The sequence below is a fragment of the Cervus elaphus genome, chromosome 16 (assembly GCF_910594005.1).
Source record: "Cervus elaphus chromosome 16, mCerEla1.1, whole genome shotgun sequence".
Taxonomy (NCBI): Eukaryota; Metazoa; Chordata; class Mammalia; order Artiodactyla; family Cervidae; genus Cervus; species Cervus elaphus.
Genome location: NC_057830.1, coordinates 41,570,212 through 41,597,282, shown reverse-complemented (window position 1 = coordinate 41,597,282; position 27,071 = coordinate 41,570,212). Strand labels below are relative to the sequence as shown.

General features: G+C 52.3%; 1 protein-coding gene across 1 annotated transcript; it reads left to right on the top strand.

The window, feature by feature from the left end:
• Positions 1 to 6,445: 6,445 nt before the first annotated feature.
• Positions 6,446 to 26,588, top strand: RHOBTB2 (Rho related BTB domain containing 2). Its single transcript, XM_043927712.1, has 10 exons — positions 6,446 to 7,036; positions 11,308 to 11,509; positions 12,144 to 12,247; positions 12,780 to 12,965; positions 13,604 to 14,628; positions 14,929 to 15,047; positions 16,462 to 16,612; positions 20,956 to 21,044; positions 22,050 to 22,155; positions 23,519 to 26,588. The coding sequence occupies exons 2-10, from the start codon at positions 11,318 to 11,320 to the stop codon at positions 23,734 to 23,736; spliced, it is 2,190 nt and encodes a 729-aa protein (XP_043783647.1). The 5' UTR covers positions 6,446 to 7,036; positions 11,308 to 11,317; the 3' UTR covers positions 23,737 to 26,588.
• Positions 26,589 to 27,071: the final 483 nt, after the last annotated feature.

The following is a 27,071-nucleotide window of genomic DNA, read 5'->3' as shown; positions in this document are numbered from 1 at the left end:
AGCCCTGCCACCCCACAGTGTGGCTGTAAGAAAGCTGCAAACGCTGGCTGGGCTTGGAGGATCTCAGGCAGAATTCACTGCTCACCTGCTTTGTTCATTTTCTCATGATCTTCCTGCGCATCCCCCCAATCCCCACTTCCCCCAACTCCCATGGGCCACCAGGCACTGGGCTAAGGTAGGCCTGAAATTTTCCAACTTTGGTAGGTCAGATTGTCGGAATTCCAGCCCCCAACCACAAGCCCGCCACCCCCGCCCATCCAAACCTCATGCTCCTGTGCTGTCTGCACTCTGCAGGCAGCCCGGGGCATATGGGTGCACGTGGGACTGCTCCTCCTTCCCAGCATAGGGCCATGGTGGGGAGCAGGCAGAAGTGGAGGGAGAGTTAGAGGGGTCACACAGTCCCTGATCTCAGCCCAGGAAGATGAAAGCATCTAGCCACCCCTTGACTTTGGGCAAGAAATATTGTTGTCCTCGATGGGAGATCAGAGAGATGATGTTCCTTGATCAAAGTCACACAGCCATGATGGAGGGGCTACTAGAACTGAATTCAGCTCCTTCTCTGTTTTGATTTCATTCACTCTGGGCTCTTGGGGCTGCTGTGGTCCACATCTTTGCCCTCAGTAGGCTTTGTGGGGGGTGGGTCCTCCTTCTCCCTTGACTTCCTTCTGTCTTCCCCCTACCCCTGGGGAATGGTCCCAGAGATGCCCTTCCATTATCCTTTAAAGACACACCACCACCTGCTTCCAGAGGTCTTTGGCTGGCCTCTCCAAACCACCTCCTCCCAACCCCTGACTTTTTTCTTTTCTTTTTAAAAATTTTTGCTTATTTATTTATTTATTTTTGGCTGTGTTGGGTCTTCATTGCTTTTGCATGGGCGTTCTCTAGTTGTGGCGAGCAGGGACTACTCTAGTTGTGGAGCATGGGCTTCTCACTGCAGTAGTTTCTCTTGTTGCTGAGCACCAGCTCTAGGGTGCTCAGGCTTCAGTAGCTGGTGGCTCCTGGGCTCCAGAGCGCAGGCTCAATAGTTGTGGTACATGGGCTTAGTTGCCCTGCAGCATGTGACATCCGCCCAGACCAGGGATTGAATCCATGTCTCCTGCATTGGCAGGCAGATCCTTTACTGCTGAGCCACCTGGGAAGCCCTCCAAGCCCTTTTCTCAATCATTCCCTATTTCTCCAGAAGTTCTCAAATTTTCTTGGCTGAACTGGCCCCCAAATGACGACAGCTCATTTAAAGGAAGCTGCAAGTGGGGATGATGGCACAATGGGGTTCTCTCTCTGCCTCTTACCCTGCGTCTAATCCCTCTGCCCTCCTCTCCAAAAAGCTTCCTTCCGCACTCGGCCTTGGCAGCCATCAGCTGCTATTTTACTGAGTCCCAATTTGGGTCAGGAGCTGCTCCAGTGAAAAGAGCAGCTAATAAAATATAGGCCGTCCATGCTAGGAACTCATATCAGATGTAAGTACTGGAATGAGTGTCGAAGGTCACCTGAGCCAACCCCTGCACAAGAGGAAGCTGAATCTCAGAGAGATCCGGGAATTGTCTGTCACACAGCTGCGTAAGAACAGATTCCAGGCCTCCTGATGGCCAATGGATCTCTCTTTCCGAATTACCAAACTAGAATGTGCAGATGCCCCCAGCATGGGATGGTCCCTGACCCCAGTACTTGCCCTTCAAGTAGCCCCTTGACTCTGAGATGGCCTCTCTCTTGACCCTGGTGCTGAGTGTCTCAGCCTATTGGGCTTGGGCAGCAGAAGCCACGCCGTGGCCCTGAAAAGGACCCTCTGTTTGGGCCGACTGACCTGGTGGTACCTCTTTGCTTTCCTCACTGTGTCCTCATTCCTTTTCCCTCTCTTTCCCCCTTCCCTGCCCCATTCCCTCCCATCCAGACCAACTGTGAGCCTGGAGCGAGCACCAAGCAATGGCAGCTGGAAGAAAAGGCCAGTATGACCTGCGGAGGTCCTCGATGGACAGCCTGTGAGTAGCCACTGCGTGATGTCAACTCCTTCCCCATTGTTTTCCTCACCCCAAGCATTTATTTACCTGTCAAGAATTTATAGAAAGTCTCTTGAGTGTCTGTTGCCTGGTGCTAGATGAGCATGAAGGGTCCTCTTTTGAATAAGCACAGTTAAAGACCCTGATGCTGGGAAAGATTGAGGGCAGGAGGAGAAGGGGGTGACAGAGGGTGAGATGGTTGGATGGCGTCACCAACTCAACGGACATGGGCTTGAGCAGGCTCTGGGGATGGTGATGGACAGGGAAGCCTAGCGTGCTGCAGTCCATGGGGTCACGAAGAGTCGGACACGACTGAGAGGCTGAACGGCAATCACTTCCCATAAGAGTCCTCAGTGCTGTGAGGGACACAGAGGACCAGTGATACAGCAGGGTGACTGATATTATTAGGGGGGTCTAGAGGAAGGGTTGGGGATGTAGATTTTGTAGCGGATACTCACTGAAGACTTCCTGGAGAAAGTGACATCAAAGCTGAGACTGGAAGGATGAGTAAATAATATCCAAATGAAGAGGGTGGAAAGAGAAAGAGTGTTCAGGCTTAGGGAATCCCTTGAGCAAAGGCCCAGAAGATTCCTGTTTCCTAGTGGGGACCTGGAGGTGCCTCCTGAGCCTTGGGCAAGAAGACTGAGAGACTCCAGGCTTCCAGATTCAGCGCCTTCACCCTGCAGGGGCTCTGCATCTTGAGAAGCCTGTTTTTGCTCTCCTACAGGGTGGCAATGCCACACTGCTGGGGAGAGAGTCATACTTGTGCTTAGAAGCTTCAGGTGTGTCCGACTCTTTGCAACCCCATGGACTGCAGCCTACCAGGCTCCTCTGTCCATGAGATTTTCCAGGTGAGAGTACTGGAGTGGGCTGCATTTCCTTCTCCAGGAGATCTTCCTAACCCAGGGATCAAACCCAGGTCTCCCACATTGCAGACAGGCAGGCGCTTTACCATCTGAGCCACCAGGAAAGCCCCAAGAATACTGGAGTGAGTTGCAATTCCCTTCTCCAGGGGATCTTCCTGACCCAGGGGTCAAACCCACGTTTCTTATGTCTCCTGCATTGGGAAGCAGGTTCTTTACCACTAGCGCCACTTGGGAAGCCCAGGGATAGAGTCATCCTAAGTCAAAAAGTCTGTGAGGTGGGCTTCACAGAGGCTTGAGTGTTCTAGGCGAGGGCTGAAGAGAAGCAAGGCTAGTAGCCTGCAAATAGTTGAAGGGCTGAAGCTGCCTGGGAAGCAAATGGAACATGCAGGCTGGAGAAGGGCACAGTGGGTGGGGTCTGCCTAGCTTGGGCTGGCACCAGGGAGGGACCTTCAGAGCCAAAGGGAGAGGAAGGTTTGGTGGCTGAGAGTCTGCTTCAGGGGTGCCTTCCTGAGAAGTGATGGAGAGTTCTCTCCCCAGACCAGCCTCCTGCTCCTGGGCTTCAGAAAAACAGCAGCGCAGGGTGTCCTGGAGGAGGGTGGTTAAGGAGATAGATGGTGGAGGGTGACTCTGGGGGACAAGTTCAAGGGGTTTATGTCATGAGGCAGGAGGAGTCACAAGGGGGCTCTGGTGAGGGAAGAGAGGATGGGGAGGGAGCAAGCTAGAATGGAACCTACCTCCAAGCTGCTAGCAGCCCCTCAGGCTGCAGCCAGGTGCTGTCCCCACGGGATGAGTAAGTCCAATGATGCAGGTCCCTGCTTGGGCCACCAGCGGAAAGGCAGTGCAGACACCCAGCCAGCCAGTGACGTGGGGCAGTCAACAGCCCATTCTGAAGTGCTCTCAAGAGACAAACAGTGGTTCCAAGCTGCACGAACTGGGCAGAGGGGATCAGTGTGTATGTGTAACAGAAGAAAGGAAAAGGCAGAGAGAAAAAGAGGCCGGGAAGCTTAGCTTCCTGGGAACTTCCCACCCAGGCTTGACTTGAGAAGTACCACTGACCCTTTAGCAATAAGAGCTTCAACCGTGCAGGTCCACTTAAGGGCAGATGTTTTCCCCCCAGTAAATAGGTATACAGTTGGGGCTCCCTATTCACGAGTTTCTGCATCCGTGTGCATGCATGCATGCTAAGTCGCTTTAGTCATGTTAGACTCTTTGCAACCGTATGAACTGTAGCCCACCAGGCTCCTCTGTCCATGGAATTCCCCAGACAAGAACACTGCAGGGAAACCTGAGAACAGGGAGGACCAACTATATTCATTGAACTTCATCATTTTATATAAGAGACTTGAGCATCTGAGGGTTTTACTATTCCAGGGGGGCTCCCAAAACCAATCTCTGGTGGATCCAAAGGAATGATTATAATCCAAAGTCAGGAAAATGGTCTCTCCAGGGCTAGGGTGGGTGGGATGCAAGGGGAGGTGGAGGGAGAGGTGGCCTGTGTATGAAATGCTGCCAAGGGCAAGGAGCTGGGGCCTGGGACAGGGCTCAAAGTGGGCCACCGACAGCTCCTTGGTTGCTGGCGAGGGGACCCAGCCTCAGGAAATGGCTCTGTTTTCCAGGATTCTGGCACTGGCAGGCTGGGTAAAGATGAAGCAAACGTGGTAGCCAGATCCTTCGCTTGGGAACCAAAATCTCGAGGCTGTCTTGAGTAGCTGGGAGGTGTGAACTGAGGGCCAAGGTTGGGTGGGAAGATCTGGCATTGGCCACAGTTGAGGCAGAGGCTGAAGGCCAAGACTTGGTAGTGACCTGCCTCTCAAGCTGAGAAGTCTTCAACTGCCTTGATGGGCAGTTGAAGAAGCTGGGATCTGGTGCCTCTTTCTCCAAAAAGGGAAAGGGCATTGGTTCTGTAGCTGCAGGCCCTGTAGCACCTTGACTTTGAGTAGACGTCAGTTCTGTTTCCCTGCTTTGTGCTGCACGGGGACTGTCCCTGCTGCCGGGATGTGTGAGACATGAAGCCAACAGGCTGGTGCTCTGAAATGGGTCCTCTGAAAGGGACTAGGGTGTCAGATACCCTGCTTCCCACCCCCCACATGGCACCCGTACAGAGATCCCATGCTGTACTCTTTTGTCAGGCAGTGACCTCTGACACAGCACCCTCGATAATCCTTAATCTCCAATCCAGCGCTAAGTGAAAGTCGCTCAGTCGTGTCTGACTCTTTGCGACCCCATGGACTCTACAGTCCATGAAATTCTCCAGGCAAGAATACTGGAGTGGGTAGCCTTTCCCCTCTCCAGGGGATCTTCCCAACCCAGGGATTGAACCCAAGTGTCCTGCATTGCAGGCGGATTCTTTACCAGATGAGCCACAAGGGTAATTCTGCTCTAGGGAGATTCAGAGGAGGGGTAGATTAACGCACTTACTGAACATGGACCAGGCCAGAAAGCAGGAACATCTTGGTGGGCACCTTCTAACTATGAGCATTCACAGATGGGAAGCATACTTCAGGCAATAAAAAATCAATTTTTTCTTTGCCTTTATTTTTGGCAATTATATGTTGCAGAAACTATTATTAAAGCATATTTGCATTTTCAGAGGATAAGTTGGAGGTGTGATGGAGTGGGATTAAGGGGGAGACACGTCAGTCTGGGCTTTTAAAAAAATTGTCCAGAGGTAATCCATAAGATGGATAAAACCAGATTGAGTTGACTACTGTAATTACTCGCAGTCAAGATCCTCATAATTAAGGATGAGGATCCTTGAACACGGGAAACTTCCTTTGAGGACCACTCATATTACAGATGTCATCCCTTGTAATCTGTTATTTTCCAGAATTTTGAGAAGAGGGCCCAAAGGTACCATAGATAATGTTACCACGGCTAGTGTCGTCGTGGCATTTAAGAGGGCAGAAGATATGAAGAGGTGAACGCCAGGTGGCAATAGATTGAATATGGGATGGAAGAGGAGCCTTCTGGACAAAAGAGAGAGGGGAGAAGGCCGACATGGTAAACAGGCGCAGGTGCTACAGGGACCCACCCTGAAACTCATTAAGGGCCACGGAAATTGGAGACACAAGTCTGTAGCTGCAGGGGCGGTGATGGAGGGAGGAAGGCCCCCAAACACCAGAAAAAAACGTCCCTTTTGGCAGAGGAAACGCTGTCTTCCTCTTCCCTTGGGCAAGCGGTGGAGGCCTGGGGCTAAGGGAGAGGCAAAAATGTCAAAATCCCCTTCCCTAACTCGCATCCCTTCCAGGGCTGACTAGCATGCTGTAGGCGTTCTTTCTCAGCCTCCCGGAGGAAGCGGGGGGGAGGCGGGACCCTGAGTGAGTTTAGTGAGGTTTGGAGCTTCGCCAGGTAGAGGGACGCAACCCCGGCCCCCGCAGGCGAGCCTAGAGCCTCCACTCGGCGTCCCTCGGGGTGAAGCCGAGGTAAGCGAAAGTGAAGAGGAAGCAAGCGACGTCGCGAGGCGGGGCCTCCGGGACGTCCAATCCCCTTCTTTCTCCGCCCCTTTCCCGCCCATTCCCCGCCCCCTCAACTGATTTCGACCAACGGGGCGCCGCGAAGGGCGGTACCTGTCATGGCTGGCGTTCTGGGTGAGATTTTGCCCCCACCTTTTTCCCCTCCCTCCCTTCTTTTTTTTTTTTAATCCCCTTTCTCTTTTTTTTGTGAATGAAAAAAGGAGGTCGCGAGCTGTCCCTGGGACTGCAGCGCTAGGCGTCTTGGTGGCCGCGCCTTCAGAGCGGGCCCAGGCGCGTAGCAGCGGCGGCCTCGCCCCTCTCGCCCACTCCTGCCCGCCGCCTCAGGCCTCCGCAGCCAGAGAGGACCGTTGGCGGCGGCGCGGCCCAGCCGCGGAGGTCTGAGCGGCCGTCCGCTGCCCGGCTCTGGCGCGCCTCCGTGACATTGGGCGCCGGGAGATGCTGATCCGGAAGAGGCAGTGGCCGCAGTGCCGCGCGCGCGGCCGCTCCCGGCCCGCCGTCCGGCCTGGGCTGCTCTGTCAGAGTTTCTGATGTAACGCGACCCGGGCCCGGAGCCTGAGCGGCAGCAGCAGCAGCAGCGCGGCGGCACCGGCATCTTCCTAACTTGCACCCGCGGAGTGACCCCAGCCATTTCACTAAAATGAGCGTGCTTAGCAGGAAGAGATGTGTTCCTTACACTAGAAATCACCCCGTCACATGTAGCGGTGTAAGTAAATGATTAATTTATATTATAGCCGGGTTGCGAGCAGCCTCTGGAAACGCGCCGCTTCCCCGTTCTGCGTCCTCCCGGGGGCCCTGTCTGCGCCCGTCCTGATTTCCCTCGGGCGTCCTCTAGTCCCTGGACTTGAGCTTCGGCTGCTGGGGTCTTAGCGGGCGGGGAACTAACCTTTTCTGGGTTTATCTAGGGAAAGGAAAAGAACTTGATTGCCGTGGCATGCAGTAGCCTTCTCCTTCCCCCATTTAAATAAAAAAAAAATTATTTTGTATGTGTGTGCAGAACAGCGTGTCAAGAAAAAAAGGTCCAGAGTAGTGGAAATGTTTCCGTTAAAAACATTTAATGGAATGTGGGGGTTTTGTTTGTTTGTATTCGCCATTCTGAATATGTTACTTTCAACCCATTCCCTTGCAGTCTGTGCATCTGAGTTCTGGCAAACTACGGGGAGAAATCCTTAGGGTTGTTTGTTGATCTTTGAAGAGGCTTATTCTGTGTTTAGGCTTGCATTTTTGTTTAACATGACTATTCAACATCTTTTTGGGCCTTGCTGCCCATCGGATCTGTGGGGGGATTGATTCATCTCTCTGCTCCACTCCCCCCCACCCCCCCACAGTGTTACAGTGTCAGCGACCCTGGTGGGAGCCTCCTTTAATTGGAAGGCCACCCTCGCTGGTCTTCTCTTCCTCATCCTGTCCATCCTCCTTGATCTTTACCTTCATTTTCAAGATATTCTTCCCTTTTGTATTTTGTAAGATGCAGGATGTGGGATATTGGTTGCTAGGAGACAAAGCAGGCTCCCAGGGAGATTCTGTTGTTTCCTTGACAACCAGACTAGGGCAGCTACAGATGAACAAGCCTCCTATCGGCTGTGGGAGGGAAATGGGGGGCTTTTCTGGGCTCTGCAAAGAGTGTGTGTAGGGGTGTGGAGGTGGAACTGGGAGCCTGTAAGGGTTGTAGCTAATTTGAGCACACGCCTTTTGTTCTGACCTGGCCTGAGTGCAAAGAGCTGGGACGTTGGTGGGTAGGAGGCTGTCTTTGGACAAGGGAACAGGGGTTGTGGGATGGGGTGTGAAGGGAACGTCTCGGTGACTCTGGAATCACTGAGGAAGAGAAGTGGCCTGGGGGTCATGACAGCCAGTGCAAGGTGTCAAGGAAACCATAGTGTATGGAAGTTAATCAGGAGGCTCAGAAGGAATGGGGATGAGGCAATTGTGTGGAAAAGTCTAGAGTCACTGAAGGTGAGAATGCCAGAAGGAAAGGGGAAGTTGAGAAGCTTATTGAGTGGGCTGTGCCATTGTATACCAGCACCGTTACTGTAAAGTAGCAATATTCTAGAGCAAAAATTACATTACTGTTGACAATGGCATCATATCTCCAGGACAGGATCCTTCTAAAGACAGGCCTGATTAGACTAAGAGTTCTGCTTGCTTAATTGGGCCAGTGTGGATCTTAAAAGAGAGGTATAATTACACATAGAGATATGTAATCTGGCATTATATAATACCACATTACATAAGAAGGCAAATACCTCCTTTTGGCACAGGCTGTCTTGGCACAGATTCATCAAGATTCAAGACTTGCTTCTGATGCCCTCATACCCATTTTTCAGAAGGGTAGACCATGGCACAGAGAAGTGAAGTGATTTGCCCTTTCTCAGATCAGACAATGAATGAAGTTTGCCAGTCAGGCAGTTGGGATGGGGGTGGACTGGGTGAGAATGATCAAAATTGGGAGGAAGTCAAAGGACAATTAAAAGAAGGCTGCAGGGGTGCTGGGGAAATGGATGGGGAGGGGCTGCTCAGCCAGAGGAGCACCCAACAGGTCTGCTGTCTAAACTCCCAGCACAGTGTCGCTCTTCTGCTTGTTGGTTGGCTGTCCCCTGCTTAACCCTAAAGGTGCAAAGTGTGCGCGTGAGTGTTTGAATTGTAGACTCATCAATCTTGGACCAGCACTGAACCACTCTGCTGGTGTACTGACATCCTGCTCGCCATCCAGCTGCTCCTGGGTGTGAGAGCCGATGTGTCTCCTCGATTTCTCATCCCCGCTTCTGTCTACACACCTCCATGCCACTAGGACCTCAATTTAAGAAAGAAGCTCTGTTGGCTAGTAGGTTTCTCTTTTTCTCCTACATCTGTGTATATTTGTATTGTGGATTCTATCTGTTTTGTTCTTCAACTAATAAAACAGAAATCGCAACCCAGATGACTCCCAGAGCCAACACATCCTTCCTGCTGTCTGCCTTGAGATGAGGAACTGTCAAAGTGGGGTTCCTGCTTTTCATCAGGAGAGTGAATTTGGGGGGAGGCAAGATGGTGGGCAGAATAATGGTTGCTTGCTGGAGAGGGTGAGAAGGGGTGGAGGAAGGAGAAGGAATGAGGCAGACGATTGCGCTGGAGGCTAGGGAGGGACCTGCACAGAGACCCCTGGTTGTTTAGATCCTGTAAAATTCCAGGAAAGAGGCAGCGCGTGTCTCATTGGAAAGTCCTGGCCGTACTTTTTGCTAAGGTGGCTGAGATGCATCCACTCGAGCAAAATCCCAGTTGCCATCGTTGCATATTTCAGGTCTGCATTCCTGCATGCTGGCATCTAGTTACAGCCCTGCAGGAGCCGAGCTCCTCTGTTGCTGCTGGTGGCCTGGCTCTTGGGCTGGATGGCTCAGCAGTGAGAGCTCCTGGGCAGCCTCCAAGGCTCCTCTGGGCTCAGCCTTCCTTGGCCTAGGAAGGAGTCCTTCAAATTGCTGCAACCCCCAGCTGACTTCAGGCACCCAGGGAATGTGAGCAGGGGCAGGTCAGTGACCCTGGTGAAACCAAGCTTGCTAATAACGCCTGCAGTACCCCACCTTCTCTCTTCAACCCTTCCAGGGGGGAGTGGATGCCAACTGGGAGGCTGTCAGCAAAAACCCCTAAAAGCCCAGGGCCCCCTTCTGGAGATAGCTTTTTAAACACTGACGTGACATTTTGACTACAGAAGGGCCTTCTGTTTGTTCGTTTGAGCCATCCCTCTCTGTGGGTGGATGAGCCGCTTCCTCTCTACCTAACACAGAAGGAAACTGAGGCAAACATTTGTTCAAAAATTCAGGCCCGAGTTTCTGACTCTCTGCTTTCCCATTACCTGTGCAGCCAGTTTAATGAGCGTCCTTCCAGGAGTGCTGGTGTCTGAGGGCTTCCAGCCTGAGACTCTTCCTCCCCAGGAAGGAAAACGGTGGAAGGGAGTGTATCTCATTTTCCCTGAAACTGGATGTGGGATACCTGGAGGGCAGGCCTGGGTAGGGGATGGGAGGGCTCACTGGCCCATTAGCTGTGGGGTGTGTTGTCCCAGATTTCCCAGGTGGCTCAGCGGTAAAGAGTCCACCTGTCACTGCAGGAGACATGGGTTGGATCCCTGGGTCGGGAAGATCCCCTGCAACCCACCCCAGTATTCTTGCCTGGACGGAGTGACCAAGTGCGTGCACACACACGTACTGTGCCAGGCCACTGCTTACCCCCACTCCCACCATCTCAGTACTGAGTGAGCCCCCTAGGCAACAGGATGGTCCCGGAAGAGGAGAGGAGAGGCCTGTGGACTGCTCAGGTGCACCTGGAAGCTGCCTCAGCTTGGAGAATCTGGAACAAAAAACTTCAGCATCTCCGTAAGGGGGCTGGGGTTGAAGGATAGCCACAGGCTATCCTATGGCCAGTGGGGCCGCTGCCCGTTCTGACAAGTCCATTAAATCTTAATTTAATTTTTTCATTTAAATTTTTAAGTTTTAATTTAATTTCATCTTAATTTTCTCAGCAGCCCTGCCCTCAGGCATGCTGGGAAGGAGGGGTGGGGACCTGGCCCTGGCTCCCCACCTCTCACTGGTTGTTGTTCTGCTGTTGTTCTGCCGTTCAGCCCTGCGGGCTGGAGGAGGAGAGCAGATGATAAATGAGCTTCCTAGGCAGATACCTCTCTTCCCAGGAGATTGGGGACCGGCCCCGAGCAGACTCCGCCTCGGGATCTCTCTCTGGCGTTCCCCAACCAGAAGCCCTGCTGCTGGAGGATGGAGGCAACAGGAGGCAGACCAGAGATTCACCCAGTGGAGCCGGGCCTCTCAGCCTGAAGGGGCTCCTGTCTCCTCGGGCCCCTGTGGAGCCTGTGCCCGGAAAGCTACCCACTCCCTTGTCTGCCTCTCTGCTCAGATGCTCAGAGAGGCGGCAGCCCCAGCAGAGAAGAGCTGCTGGCCCTGGCCCTCAGGGGCTGGCGTGCGAAGTTGTCTTGACTGCTTCTCTCCTCTCCCTCAGGTCCCAATTAATGGATTCTGACATGGATTATGAAAGGCCAAACGTAGAGACCATCAAGTGCGTGGTGGTGGGGGACAACGCTGTGGGCAAGACCAGGCTTATCTGTGCCCGGGCCTGCAATGCCACCCTCACCCAGTACCAACTGCTTGCCACCCACGTGCCCACGGTTTGGGCCATTGACCAGTATCGGGTATGCCAGGAGGTAAGGCTGCAAGTCTATGGCCTCGCTCATCTGGGCTTCTTCCCCAGCGATCTCTCCAGAGGGGGCCTATGCTGAGCTCATGGAAGCCCCCTAAAGGTTGAGTGGGGGCAGCTGAAGAGCACAGATCCCTGGGAGGGGCCTGAGGGGAGCCCACCCCAGGGGAGGGCTCCCCAGCCCTTTGTGTTTGTCTGAGCTGGAGCCTGGGGCATGTTGTGTAATCAGAGCCCCCAGTAATGGGAAGCCCTGGAGCTGGGAGAGGGGTGGTGCTTTAGAGAGATGAGAGCTGCCGGGAGAAAAGAAACTGCTGGCTAATGATACCAGAAGACCCAAGGCTGGGAAACATCTGATTGGCAGGTACAGCTGAGAACAAGGATGGGCTCCTTGGGAGACTGCATCACTCCCATGACTGTCTGCCCTCTGGAGTCTCTTCTGTCCTGGCCAGCTCTTGGTTGGGGACTCAGGTGTTCTTGGACACGTAGAGGGAGACACTAGCTGTCCCTCCAGCCCCCATGCTGTGGGACCCAGGAGTGAGCTGACCCCACCCCAAGTCAGCATGCAGGGCCCCCAGGAACCATTGCTTTCGCTTCTCTCCCCTCTCCCTGTCCCACCCTGCCCCCTCCCCACCCCCCGCCAGGTGCTGGAACGTTCCCGAGATGTGGTAGACGATGTGAGCGTGTCTCTCCGCCTCTGGGACACCTTCGGAGACCACCACAAAGACCGTCGCTTTGCTTATGGGAGGTAGGGAAGGCCCCTGCTGCCTGCAGGGAGCCAAGTGGATGGGGTTTTTCCTGCTTTCCCCGAGGTATAAGGACACTCTGTGAAACTGGGAGGAAGGAGTGGAGAAAACAGCCCTGGGAGACCCTTGACGTGAGGGCAGCCTGGGCTGGGCAGGGAGCCGGCTTTGCAGTCGGGAGGCCTGGTTTCAGTTCTCCCCCGTTAACCAGTAACGCTGGGACTTTGAGCAATTAGGAAGGCTGTTCTGAGATGAGTTTTCTCAGATGAGATGGTAAGAGTGATCATGTCTAAATCACAAGAGAGCTGTGAGGTCAATCCAAGAGTCTTTGAAAGCTCTCAAGTGCTAACTTGGGGGTACAGAAATAGGAGGTGCTATGATTAAATGTTTTGGGTAAGATCACGTGAGCTGATCCATAAGACAGTTGTGGGACTGCAGTGTAGGGGTGCCGTTGGGTATGTATTCTCCCTTGTTCCAGCAGCAGGGAACCTATCACTAGCTTTCTCTGCCTATAACCTCACTCTCTCCCACCCCCAGGTCTGATGTGGTGGTTCTGTGCTTCTCCATTGCCAACCCCAACTCCCTCCACCATGTCAAGACCATGTGGTACCCAGAAATCAAGCACTTCTGCCCCCGAGCACCTGTCATCTTGGTGGGCTGCCAGCTGGACTTGCGTTATGCCGACCTGGACGCTGTCAATAGGGCCAGGAGACCCTTGGCTAGGTAGGGAGTCCTGGTGCCTAGGGAGGGGAAGGTGGCAGATGGGGAAGGGGGAGCGGGGGTGGGGGAAGTTGTGTCTCTCAACTCCCTGCTCAGCCCTGAGAGAATGCACAGAGCCTCACTTCTCTCCCTCTGTTTGAAGCAGACTCACATAAGGGGCCAGTAAGAATGTTCATTCTTTTATCCATCCGTCCATCTATACATTACATACAGAGTGGGCAGTACTGGGCTAAGCATCATGAGGAAAGGAGAAGGAGAGGTAATCTTTGTGTGAAAGGAGCTTGTAATCTTGCTGGGAGATGAACTGGATAGGAGAACGTGTTCAAAACCAGCATGCTAATTGCCAGAGAGGTAGTCAGCCCTCCTCCTACTTTGAGCCGGGGAGATCACCCAGGCCTACCATAGATAATGGAGGGCTTCCTGGAAGAAGACGGGGTTAGAAGTGAGCCTTGAAAGAATGGTAGGATCTGGCCAAACAGAGGAGTGGAAATGAACAGGGCAGGAATGGGGCTTAGACCCAGATCCTCAGCAGGGACTCCCCCCGTCAGGTGAAAAACACACAGGATCAGGGGAATGCATCTCCCCACCCCCCACCCCTCCAGCACCGACATGAATTTGGCTTCCCTTCTTGAACGTGCCAGGCCCATCAAGCCCAATGAGATCCTTCCCCCGGAAAAGGGCCGAGAGGTGGCCAAGGAGCTGGGCATCCCCTACTACGAGACGAGCGTGGTGGCGCAGTTCGGTATCAAGGACGTCTTCGACAATGCCATCCGGGCAGCGCTCATCTCCCGCCGGCACCTGCAGTTCTGGAAGTCCCACCTCCGCAACGTGCAGCGGCCCCTGCTGCAGGCGCCTTTCCTGCCCCCCAAGCCGCCGCCCCCGCTCATCGTGGTGCCCGATCCCCCCTCCAGCAGCGAGGAGTGCCCTGCCCACCTCCTGGAGGACCCGCTGTGTGCAGACGTCATCCTTGTGCTTCAGGAGCGGGTGCGCATCTTCGCCCACAAGATCTACCTCTCCACATCCTCCTCCAAGTTCTACGATCTGTTCCTCATGGACCTGAGTGAGGGGGAGCTGGGGGGACCCTCAGGGTCAGGGGGCCCCCGCTCAGAGGACCACCGGGGTCACCCTGATCAACACCACCACCACCATCATCACCACCACCACCATGGCCGGGACTTCTTGCTCCGGGCAGCCAGCTTTGACGTGTGTGAGAGTGTGGAGGAGGGCGGGGGCTCTGGGCCTGTTGGGCTCCGGGCATCCACCAGCGACGGGATCTTACGGGGCAATGGGACAGGGTACCTGCCTGGGCGGGGTCGAGTGCTGTCTTCCTGGAGCCGAGCTTTTGTGAGCATCCAGGAAGAGATGACAGAAGACCCACTGACTTACAAATCCCGGCTGATGGTGGTGGTGAAAATGGACAACTCCATCCAGCCAGGGCCCTTCCGGGCTGTTCTCAAGTACCTGTACACAGGGGAGCTAGACGAGAACGAGCGAGACCTCATGCACATCGCCCACATCGCTGAGCTGCTCGAGGTCTTTGATCTGCGCATGATGGTGGCCAACATCCTCAACAACGAGGCCTTCATGAACCAGGAGATCACCAAGGCCTTCCATGTCCGCCGGACCAACCGGGTTAAGGAGTGCTTGGCCAAAGGCACCTTCTCAGGTATGAAACAGGCTTAGGAGCTGGTGTCCCAGAGGCAAGGGAATTCCCTCCAGAGCCTTCTGCAGAATCTGGGTTGGTCTGGGTAGCATTCTGAGTCATCTCAGCCACCAATGTCCTGGAGATACTGTGGCTCTGCTCCTGAAACTTAGAGCCCCCAGCCTGAGATTGTGGTCATGTGGTGCTCATAGACTGTGGCTTCAGGAGGAAGCAGTCATCTGGGAGCAGTGTTGACCCATGGGGTTGGTTGTCCCGTATTCTTTCACCCCATCCTCACCTGATGCATCTTCTCTCACCTAACAGATGTGACCTTCATCCTGGATGATGGCACCATCAGCGCCCACAAGCCCCTGTTGATTTCTAGCTGTGACTGGATGGCTGCCATGTTTGGGGGGCCATTTGTGGAGAGTTCCACCAGGGAGGTAAGGCTAGGGTGGAAACGGTTGGGAAGGAGAGAGGTTTACTCCCTTTCCATCTGAGGCATCTGTCACTTCACAGTACTTCCTTCAGCCTCGACTCTGTACAAACCACCAAGTGATGGGCCCAAGAGAAGTTTGTGAGATGGTTCCTATAGCCCAGGACTTTGCAATATACCAAGATGGGGAATTATGGTCACATCCTAGCTCTTTAGTTTAGAAAAAACTTTTTTCCTAAAGCAGCAAGAACAGATTTTTATTCAGAAACTATTGCAATAGGGGAAAAGAGATCTCAGTATAGAACTGGTTTTAATTCTTAATTGAGCATGATCAAGTGGGGATTTACAGTCAAGGCATAGGGTGGGAGTCAGTGGGTAGGAAACATCAGGAGTCAGTGGGAGTTACAGCCACATCAAGACTTGAGTTCAAGTCTGACCTCCTTGCTGCCCTCCTCTGGACTGTGACGCTGACTGTCCACCCCTCAGCCTTGCAGTTAACAGTGTCCTCCTTTGTGAAGCTACGTAAAGTCCCAAGGGTCCGCCCAGCTTCTCCAGCTCATCTGAGGTTTCCCTTGAGTATGGGGATGAGATCTTTTATTTCTGCTGAGTACCCTCCTCAGCTCTGGTCCCTCAGTCAGTAATCAGCAAACACTTGAATGAAAAGCTGAGCAAAGAATGTTAGTGCATAGCATCCTGTAACCCAGAGAAGGGATTTCCTAAGATTTCTGGGTCAGGAAGATCCTTTGGAGGAGGGAAGCGCACCCCTTTCCAGTATTCTTACCTGGAGAATCCCCTGGACAGAGGAGCCTGGCAGGCTACAGTCCATAGGGTCGCACAGAGTCGGACGTGACTGAAGCGACTTAGCACACACTGGAAAGGGAGTCCTTCTCGGAGGTGAAGGGGAGACTTTGAGATTTGAGTTGTCTCTGCTCTCTGAAGCATGAGTGGGTTGGGATGTGCAAAGTGTGAGGTGGGAACTCTCCAGAGCCACAGAAGCAGCTGTAAAGTTCCAGCCAATTCCCAGTGCAGCCTGGAGAGGCTGGCAGCTGATGAGAAAGCAGTTTTTGTCTTGGTCCTGCTCTGGAGAGGTCCCAGAGGCCCAGAGCTGTAGCTTGGAGCAGCCCAGGGAGACCAGCTGGTGTTCGCTCCGTTCATCCACATCCCACTTGCACTGCTCCCCGAAGGATAGAGTGGGGCCAGGTGCAGGTGACCGGAAGGACTCCTTCATGCTTCCTCCAAACCAGAAGGATGCTAACGCGAGTCCAGGTCCTTTCCAAAGCAGGTCCAGGGACCGCAGAGGGGTGGCGGCCTGTCTACGGGAGACCAACTGTCCAGGCCAGAGCCTCTGAGTGTTCAGAACTGCTGCTCTCTTCCTAAAGCCGGACCCTGCTGCAGCCCCCTCCATTGCTTCCCACCCGCAGGTGGTGTTTCCTTACACAAGCAAGAGCTGCATGCGGGCCGTGCTGGAGTACCTGTACACCGGCATGTTCACCTCCAGCCCCGACCTGGACGACATGAAACTCATCATCCTGGCCAACCGCCTCTGCCTGCCGCACCTGGTCGCCCTCACAGGTAGCTAAGCCCAGGGGAGGGGCCTCCAGGGAGGAGGAGGAGTCAGGGGACCCCCTGGGAGTCGTGATTTCTTCTCTCACCTGTCTCCTCCTAGGGGACAGGCCGCCAGCACCAAGGGGATACGTTTACATAGCGTGAGATACGTCGGTGCGTACTGGGGTTGCGGTGAGGACGTGGATGTAAAGAAATGTCTGAGAGGGATGCTCAGTGGGTTCACCTGATAGGTCTCTCTAGAGGTTATTGCGGCGCAGTAAGTGGGCAGTAGATGCCAGGGCTCAAGGTTCTCAGCTTGGCCACACTCAGGCAAGCTTAAGAAATCAAAAAGAACAGAACACCATTCCTCATTCCTACCCTTGCATCTCCTCCTTCTTCCTTTCCTTTTTCTTCCCCTCTCTCATTTCCTTCTTCTCTTCCACCTTCACTTTCTCTTTCTTCTTCTAGAAACACAGTAAACATTGACCTAATTGTTGGTCAGTCCTAATTCTTTGATTCCTGGAAGATCCTGCGAGCTAGAGCTCAGGTTTCAGGATGAACCAACCCCAGAGGCTTGGGTGGAGCAGGGACTGGGACAGGAGGGAGACCAAGGAGCAGCACTTGGGGTCCCAGGGCAGGAGGAGAGATGGTGCAGTCCAGATAAGTCGTCTAGAGCCCGTGGTGCCCGCCAACAGGTGGCGCTCCTGAGCTGGAGTCAGCATGTGCCTTCCATTGATGTTGGCGTTGGTACCTGTACTGGCATTGATGTCCAGGTGAATGTCCTTGTGTGGCTCGGCGGCAGAGAGCAAAACCTCAGATGCTGAGTTGAGGTTCAGGGAAGGACCTGGTGTTAGAGCTGCTGTGGCCCTCGGCAGATGATCAAGATTGGGACTTGGCTGTGAGGGAAGCAGTGATCCTGTGATGAGAAATGAGTTGAAAGGTGGGGCTTGGTCCCTGAAAGAAGGCGGAAATGATTGACCAGAATCACATGTTAAGAGCTGAGCCTGCACAGGCAGGCCAGGGGACACTGAGGGCTTTAGGGCAGGGAGTAAGAGGCTTCTAAAGATTTCAACTGCAGAATTCCCTGGTGTTCCAGTGGTTAAGGCTGCACTTCCACTGCAGGGGGCATGGGTTTGATCCCTGGTCAGGGAACTAAGATCCCAGGTGCTGAGCAGTGCGACCAAGAAATAAATAAAAAATAAATAAGATCACAGCTGCAACAATTTGAAAAAGTGGTGCAGCCTTCCCAGAACACAGAAAACAGTCCAAACTCTTAGACTAAATAACTTTTGAAAGACTTGCTACAAAGAAATGGCCCAAGTGAAAAAAAAAATGTATTTAGGTGTTTCTTTAAGTTTGTTTCATCATAGCAAGCAATCAGAAACAAGTCAAACAGGCACACTGGTTAAGTACACATGGATGGATTTTGCAAGGTAGCCATTAAAAATGTTACCTCTCACTGCTGCATGGGAAGGCTTATAGAAAATAACATTGAAGGACCTTTCCTGTGAAATGCTTCATACTCGCTAAAAAACACATTTAAAAAATATGTTTCTGTGTACCTTGTCAAGGAACAGTGGAAAATGCCAAGTGTGGTATAATAAGTGACATGTTTTGTGATATAAGCTTACTATGAAGTTATTAATTTAAGCTTAATTTTTAAAATGTTAAATATCACACAAAAACATGTAATATGTATTCATCTTAATAAATTATCACAAACCAAAGTGCCCCTTGCTCGCCACACCAGAGCCCCCAATCTGTCCCTCTCAACCATAGGCCCTCCCCACCCCAAAAGTAACCATTCTGCCTGTTGCTCTAAGATATTATTTATGATCTCTCTTCCTTACTCTTCTTCATAGTTTTATCATCCAAGTGTGCATCCTGAAACACTATAGCATGATTTTATTTTTTATATATCTTTTAAGGTTTTTTTTAAATCTGTAAGTACCTTGTCTGTTTAAAAAAAAAACAAAAAAACTTTTGATTTGTTGGAAAAACCCTCTGATCTAGGGAACTGAGATTTTTTTCACTGATTGCCTTTCTGTAGTACACCATATTTCCTTCCTATCAACTGGCCTTCAGGTCTAGAGGCTAGATTAGATCCAGTCTTCTTTTGGTGAGACTACATTTTATAGGTTGTTTCTGCTTTTCATCAAGAAGCATAGATCATCTGTTTTTCTCTCTTTTTGTGGTGTTAGCAGCCATTGAGTTTTATTGCCTGGATCCATTCACTTATTAAGTGTTGTGAAATGGTAGTATTCCAGTTCGGTCTTTCTTTTTTTTTTTTAATCTGTTAGAATACTTTCAAAAGGAGAGAAACTTTCCCTCATCTATAGTTTGTTTTCCCAGTGGAATAGTTCATGTAGGAAAGGCAGGTAAATATGTATTTTAATTTACCAGTTGTTTTTCTTTTCTCTTATATTTATGTACTTATTTGGCTGCAGTGGAGTCTTAGTGGTGGCATGAAGGATCTTTAGTTGGGGCATGTGGGATCTAGCTCCCTTACCAGGGGTTGAACCTGGGTCCCCTGCATTGGGAGTGCAGAGTTTTAGCCACTGGACCACCAGGGAAGTCCCAGTTTACCAGTTCTCAATATACACATTTGTTTCCTATCATCCTTGGAGAGTGACCAGTTGGTTTTTTGTTATAAATATTACATGTGATTATGAATTCTTGGACTTGAACATACTCTTGGTTTTTAGTTCAGGTCAGTTGCTCAGTCCTGTCCGACTCTTTGCGACCCCATGGACTGCAGCATGCCAGGCATCCCTGTCCATTACCAACTCCTGGAGACTACTCAAACTCATGTCCATTGAGTCGGTGATGCCATCCAACCATCTCATCCTCTGTCGTCCCCTTCTCCTCCCGCCTTCACTCTTTCCCAGCATCAGGATCTTTTCAAATGAGTTGATTCTTCACATCAAGTGGCCAAAGTATTGGAATCTCAGCTTCAGCATCCATCTTTCCAATGAATATTCAGGACTTATTTCCTTTAGGATGGACTGGTTTGATCTCCTTGCAGTCCAAGGGACTCTCAACAGTCTTCTCCAACACCACAGTTCAAAAGCATCAATTCTTTGGCACTCAGCCTTCTTTATAGTCCAACTCTCACATCCATACACAACTACTGGAAAAACCATAGCTTTGACTAGATGGACCTTTGTTGGTAAAGTAATGTCTCTGCTTTTTAATATGCTGTCTAGGTTGGTCATAGCTTTTCTTCCAAGGAGCAAGCATCTTTTAATTTCACGGCTTCAGTCACCATCTGCAGTGATTTTGGAGTCTCCCCAAATAAAGTCTCTCAGTATTTCCATTGTTTCCCCATCTATTTGCCATGAAGTGATGGGACCAGATGCCATGATCTTAGTTTTCTGAATGTTGATTTTTAAGCCAACTTTTTCCCTCTCCTCTTTCACTTTCATCAAGACGTTCTTTAGTTCTTCGCTTTCTACCATAAGGGTGGTGTCCTCTGCATATCTGAGATTATTGATGTTTCTCCTGGCAATCTTGATTCCAGCTCTCGGTTTTAAATAATTGTAATTAACTTTATGGAAACTCAGATACTCTACTGTTCCTTTAGCCTGTAGAAGTCTCTTCAAGTTGGCTGCAGAGTCTCTAGAGGAGCTTTCTGATGGTCTGGAATGACAAGATGTTCCAGGTTCATCTTGTACATTTCCTGCCCCATACCTGGAATCAGCCATTTCTCTAAGAAGTCTTGGCTTCCTGTAGTTGGAAATGGGATTTCAAGGCTACAATATTTGCATTAGCACTGCTTTTGCTATTGGGATGGCTGTTGTTTCTAGGTCTTTTTCCATGGACTGAGCTGAGACATATTACTTTTAAAGATAAAATGCTTTATCAGTTTATACTGATACAGTTAAAATTCAGAACTAAAAGTGTTTACTTCTTCCCTAGAAATGTCTTAATATGAAATGCAAGGTTAGTACACAATTTGTTACAAAATTTAAATTAATATGAACAACTTGATTGAATCCTTAGCTCTAATTCATAGTTCTCAGCAAATTTGAGATTTACTATCCTCTCCCATCAGTATCAATGGCTGATTCTCGGGGTGGGGGCTTTCACCCAACCTGTATAAGTCCTTGCTGCAACATAAGTAGCTTAAAAAACCTTCATAGGTTATTCTAGTCTCCTCCTTCACTTCCCACCTCCACTCCAGTGGGAAAGTCTTGCTCTAATCCTGGTTTCCTCACTGGTGGGAGGAGACTTAAATCTCCTGTGGCCTTTCCTAGCCTATTGGGACCCCTCTTTGCCCTGCTGTGGGCCCCTGCTGGGGTGGGGGGGATAAACAAGGGCCTGTCCACTCCCGTGGTTCTTCAGCCCATGCCTGGCTGTGTGTGTCACAGAGCAGTACACGGTGACTGGGCTGATGGAAGCCACTCAGATGATGGTGGACATCGATGGGGACGTCCTTGTGTTCCTGGAACTGGCTCAGGTAGGATGACAAGGAAGGAATCTCTCCAACATTCTCAACTCTGGGCTCTGTCTGCCTGTTGGCAGCAAATGGGGAGGGTTCGGGAGGTGGTGGGTAGGAAGGGAACCCATTGACAGACTTGGTTCCCCCAGCGGGCAGACCCATCTTATCCTCCAGGCCAGAGGATTCACCCCAACATGCCAAGAGGAGAGTCTGGCTGTGGCAAGAAGGGACGGAGACTTCAGGCAACCATTGGGCAGGGGAGGGAAACCCAGAGTCCTGTATAGATGCGGTTGCTGCCTGCTGAGGTCATTTACGGCACATTGGGCACTCTCCATCTAAGATGAACTTCCCACCTCCATTTTCCCAAGTGATAGTGTTAGTTGCTCAGTCATGTCTGGCTCTCTGCAACCCCATGCACTTTAGCCTGCCAGGCTCTTCTGTCTATGGGATTCTCCAGGCAAGAATACTGAAGTGGGTTGCCATTTCCTCCTCAAAGGGATCCTGCTGGCCCAGGGATTGAACCCAGGTGTCCTGCATTGTGGGCAGATTCTTTACTGTCTGAGCCACCCAAAACAGGCAAGCAAAATCTCCCCTACCAGCCCTCAGGGTGCCACAAATTCTAAAGATTAGTTTACGAAGTTAAAATATGGCAGACACGCCTGGGAGGTCAGCTCTCTAAGCCTGGTTGTCAGCACCTTAGTGCAGGCTTTGGTCCAGCGTGGAGGACGAGAGGTCAGATCTGAGGAGGGCAGACCCAGTAAGAGGCTACCGCATAGGACTGTGGGTTTCTGGGGCTGCTGGGGGCAGGTCACGGGTGAGGTGGTGGTGGTGATGGTGCCAAGGAGCAAATCCATGTCATTCCATCATGGTTTTGTGTGGCCTTGCCTCTTGAGGTGGGTTCTTTGTGACTCAGGGCCTTTGCCCACCTGCACCAAAGCTCTGACTCTGAAGGCAAAAGTAGACATCTGTGTGCAGACCTTGGCCCAGGGGTCCCAGCACAGACACGCTCCTGTCTGTTCCCAGTTCCACTGTGCGTACCAGTTGGCTGACTGGTGTCTTCACCACATCTGCACCAACTACAACAACGTGTGTCGCAAGTTCCCCCGAGACATGAAGGCCATGTCCCCAGGTGAGCATCCCCGGCGGCATTTGTCGCCTCCCTCTCCTTGGGTCCAAACCTCTGACCTGACCCCAAGGCGCCCAGAGGCTGCCAAAGACCCCTGTGGGTGGGGAGTAGCCTGCAAACACGCACCCAGCCTAGCGGAGGGGGTCCTGGAAAAAGCTTTGGTGTGGAGGGCGGCCCCCCTGCCCCGGCCCGCCGGAGACCTTGGGCAATTCATTCTGCCCCTCTGAGCTTCTGCTTTTCACAGGTACAGTCAGACTAGAGGTGGTATTTTTTAGATGTTTGTGGACCAAACTCCACAATAAGAAATACATTTTTGTCTGTTAATGTTTACAATGTTGGTTGGTTTCTGCCAAACAACAATGCAAATCAGCCATAATTATACATATATCCCCTCCCTCTTGAGCCTCCCTCTCATCCCCACATCCCACCCCTCTAGGTTATCAAGAATTACATTTTATCTTGTGACCCAGTACATGTATTGAAAAATATATCAGCTGTCTTTAATACTGTTCATGACTCATGACATTAATTTCATAACCTAGGAATGGGCACAAGTCACAGCTTGGACAGTACAGATCTGGGTATCCTCTGGGGTCCCTGCAGCTTGGTCCCTGCTTAATTGATGTCTCAGGTCCTGGGGCCTGACAGGAATCCAGGGATCCAGGATTCATGGGATCCTGGGAGAGGTGTGGCTGGCCTCCCCCCGTTCCTGCCACTCAGTCTTGAGGTCTTCACTGGGCACCGTCTGCTTTGCTGTGACCCTTCTCCCCACTAGTGTTCTACCAGTTCTCCCACTCCTGCTCTCTCATCGTCACCCTTCTGGCATTTTCTTTCTAAAGCACAGCTCTTATTGCATCACTTCCCTGGTTCCAAACTTCCGTGGAGCCCCCACACCTTCTAGAATAAGTCCAAACCCCTCAGCTTAGCCTTCCCTCCCATCTGACCTCCTGCATACCCCCACCCCCGTACCTCCCCTCTCAGAACCCCAGCTCTGCCAGCTGCATCTGCTGTCACCCCAGCCAGGCCAAGCATCTTCTTGCCCACAGCTCTTCTCGCCATTTCTCCCTCATCCCTTGCCGCAGCCTGCTTTCTTCTCTGAGCCTTGATAGGATCTTCCCTCTGCCTTTGAAGAAAAATGCAAGTGGAAATGCCTTTCCCCAGTGTGGACTGTCGGCTCCACTCTCTGGGCAACTGACTCTCTTTGGGGGCTCAGTGAAGGCAGGGCTCCCGCTTCTGGTCCCCAGGGGTTGGCATGTGGTCCTAGGAGGACCAGAGGCATATCCCATGGCAGCGGGGCAGGGGTGGGCGTCCCTCTGCCCCTCCTCCTGCGTCTTTCTCACCCAGCCCTACTGCCGTTCTGCCCCAGAAAACCAGCAGTATTTCGAGAAACACCGGTGGCCACCCGTCTGGTACCTGAAGGAGGAAGACCACTACCAGCGGGCCCGGAAGGAGCGCGAGAAGGAGGACTATCTGCACCTGAAGCGGCAGCCCAAGCGGCGCTGGCTGTTCTGGAATAGTCCGTCCTCAGCGTCCTCTTCGGCCGCCTCCTCGGCGTCCCCATCCTCCTCCTCGGCTGTGGTCTGAGATGCTGCCGCCCTCTTCTGGCCCTGCTGCTGCTGTCCCCACGTGTCTCTGCCCCTCTGCTCCTCCGCATCGCCCCCTCCACCTCCCAGGGACAGAGGACTCGCATAACCAGGACCCTGTGGGTGGAGCTGCTCCCACCAGCCAACATAGCTCAGCACAGAGAGGAGGGAGCCTGGCCTCGTGGACCAGAGCAGTGGCCCTGTGCGGAGGTCCTGATTCCATGGCCGCCCTGGGACAACTCCTGGGAGGCGGGCATCAGGGAGAGAGCTGAGGACCATGGCATCTTGTCTGTGGGTCGGAGAACCCGAGCATCAAAGGGGAAACTCTCCTGCTGAGAAGCTGTGTGTCCTGGTCTGCACAGGCAGCCCCCTCCCAGGGAGCAGCAGTGGGCAGGCAGGGTCCTACCTCTGTTGGCCCCACGTCTCCATCAATGGACTTCAAGGGTTGCAGAGGCTCTGTGGGCCTTTCCACGTGGAGCCTACTCAAATCCTCACTGGAGAAGTCAGGGTAGAAATTAAGCCTTCAGAGCCCAACTCCAGGCTTCCGCCCCTGTGGTGCAGCTGCCAGAAGCCGCAAGTGGAAGGCTTGCCCTCTGCCGGCGTTGCTTCCGGGGCTGTGGGCATCCAGGCCTGAGAAGGGGGCAGAGGTTGTTCAGAGCTGCAGCCCTGGAAGCAGCGCTTCTTGGTGCAATGAGAAACTTCTCTTTCCCCCCATCCTTTACCGCTCAGGTTTGGAGATGGAAATCCAAGGAAACGCTGGAACAGGGGGAGAGAAAGTAGAGGGTGATGGGACCTGAGTACAGCAATCCCATGCTCCTTTGGGCTCCTCCCCCCGCTGCTGGCCAGCACAGCTTCTTATGGGGAGAGGGTAAATTTTGCAAAAAAATGCATACAATAATGAACAAAATCACCACCGACAAAAACATTGTGGCCTCTGTCCCCTCAAAGGAAGAAAAGCAGAAAAAGACCCTGGATGGCTCTCAGTTTTATAAAGCCAAGCAGGGGTCCCCACGTGGATGAGGCATTGGTCGAGGTGGTAGAATTGACTCCGATGCTTTTCAGGAAAGCAGTGTCACCGGCTGTGACCGAGGACGTCCTAGCCCCGCTGACTGACTCTGGAGGGCACGGTGCACGCCTTCAGCATGCTGGGGATGAGGTTGCAGGGGTGGGGAGGGTGGGCTCGGGAATCACCATGGTGTTGGACCCATCACGAGAATCAGACTGTTCTCAACTTCAGCAGGTAACTCCATAGGATATGACCGTGTTGAAGGGGTGCGATGTGGTAGGAGTCAAAGGTCAGGGAAAAGGGCACTGACATGGAGAATAGGAGTCCTTGTAAGGAAGGATTGTAATGAAGCATGTGACCTTACTCAGCGCTGGTTGGTGATAACAGGGAAGAATGGGGGAATTGAACAGGAGCAAAACCAAGGTGAGTCCAGAGAAGAGGAGGGAGGAGACTGGAGGATGGTGGAGGATTAAGACAGTATCTTGCAGCCCCATGGGGGAAAGCTGGGCCACAACTGACCCTCTCCCCCTTTTCTAATTCTGATTTGTATCTCACTCCACACACCCTTGTTAGATTCAGAACACAGAGTCCCTCTGATGAAGGTGGAGCCAGAGAGTCTGAGCTCCTGTCCTCAGCACTCAGGAGTCATCTCATCTAAGAAAGATGCTTTAGGGAGAGGAACTGGGTTTTGGTCCCAGGGCCCAGTGTGGGGGGCTCCACCCCCAATAATCTGGCATAGAGCAACCCCCGCCCCCGCCCCGCAATGGAAACTCTGCATCAATTTTGTGGTGCCAAGACCTAGAGATTTGAGGTCAAGGCCTTGTCAAGAGAAGGAGCAGGAGGTGGCAGGTCAAGTGCATCTTGAGTGGCTGTGACCCATGGTGTCCGAGCCCTAGACTTCAAGGCCATGGCTGCCTCCCCTCCAGGTCCTCCAGGTGGCAGGCTTGGAAACCAGACATGTGCTGCCCTCTACTGGCTGGTCAGCTCACTTCTGCTGCATTCAGGGTGAGGCTGAGATGAAGGGGACAGAAGGGGAGCCTCCGAGGTGGGGTGCTGCTCTGCACCGGCACCTTCACTCTGGAAAAGGTGTAGGAGGCCATGGGGGCCTCCCAAGAACTCCAGGGGGATGGGAGAGCCAGGACCTGAAATCCAACGGCAGGGGAACTAGGTCTCCATGAGGTTGCAGGCCTGAGTCATCTGGCCCACTGATGAGGATGCAGAAAGGCCAGCAGGGACCGAAAGGGAAGGTGGCTCAGGAGTGGTGGGAGGCTCACCAGTGAGAGGCCACAGAGGGATCCCAGCAAGCAGGGTCTCACCACCCCTTCCCAATTGCTCTGTCAGAGCCAGTCCGTACCTCCAGGGAGCCCAGCAAGCCCCGGTGGGACTTAGAGAGATACCAGCTGGGGAGGCTGTGGGGGACCTGGGCCAGCCCAGTCAGGGGAAGGGCAGGGAGGAGAGGGAGAGAGGAGGGGCTGAATTTCAGTCCCCCAGGAACCTGGTGCCCAGAAGTCTAGAGAGAGCAGGAGACACATTCATGCAGGGCAAGCTTGAGCTTGAGGCATAAAAGCAAGAAGGAAGGAGTGGGTCACACAGCAAGAACACACACTCCTGCACCTGTGTCACTCAGAACTACTCTAGAGGAGAACGGGAGGATGGGGGAGAAAAAACACACACGCCTCTTTTTATATAAAATTGCATATTTAATTTGGTCATGAATTCATAAACATATGAGTATTTTGTACCTAATGGCCTTTCTTGTACTGTTTGATATTTCCAACAAACTCTTCTAAGGTGAGAACTTCCAATGGAGAGAAGAGTGAAAAGATAAACAACCACTAGTGAAACAATTAAGTGCCTATCGTGGGTCAGGTGCTCTTTGGCTTGGATATAAAACAAGGCAACTTCATGCTCTCATCAAGCTTACCTTAAATAAACGTGATGAACACTGACAAGGCTAATAAACTTTAGGTGGGCACTGAGGAAGTCCTCTGAGAAAGGGATAAGTGACCTGACACTTGATTGACAAGAATTCATTTCTGTCTTCCTCTGAAGATGAAGGCAGAGTGTCCTCCACAAAAGGAACAGCAAAAGCAAGAAACCCGTGACTTCCGGGGAACGGAGGGGCAGTAGGGCAGGACCTCTGAAAGGGGAGAGGAAAGGGCTATTGCACCAAGGCCACTGAGGTAGGACCCCTACCAAACTCCACTGGAACACCATACCCTGAACGTCCCTAAATACTCAGTCAATTCTAGTTCGGGTCCAGCCATGCCAGTCTTGGGCACACACAGTTTTGAGATAAACTGAGGAGTACTATTTTCATAACATCATCC

Bases quoted from the DNA above. Each gene is read 5' to 3' on its own strand.
- RHOBTB2 (XM_043927712.1), top strand. From the start codon at position 11,318: ATGGATTCTGACATGGATTATGAAAGGCCAAACGTAGAGACCATCAAG. The intron at 11,510-12,143 runs GTAAGGCTGCAA...ACCCCCCGCCAG, and splicing joins AGTATCGGGTATGCCAGGAG to GTGCTGGAACGTTCCCGAGA. The intron at 14,629-14,928 runs GTATGAAACAGG...CTCACCTAACAG, and splicing joins GGCCAAAGGCACCTTCTCAG to ATGTGACCTTCATCCTGGAT.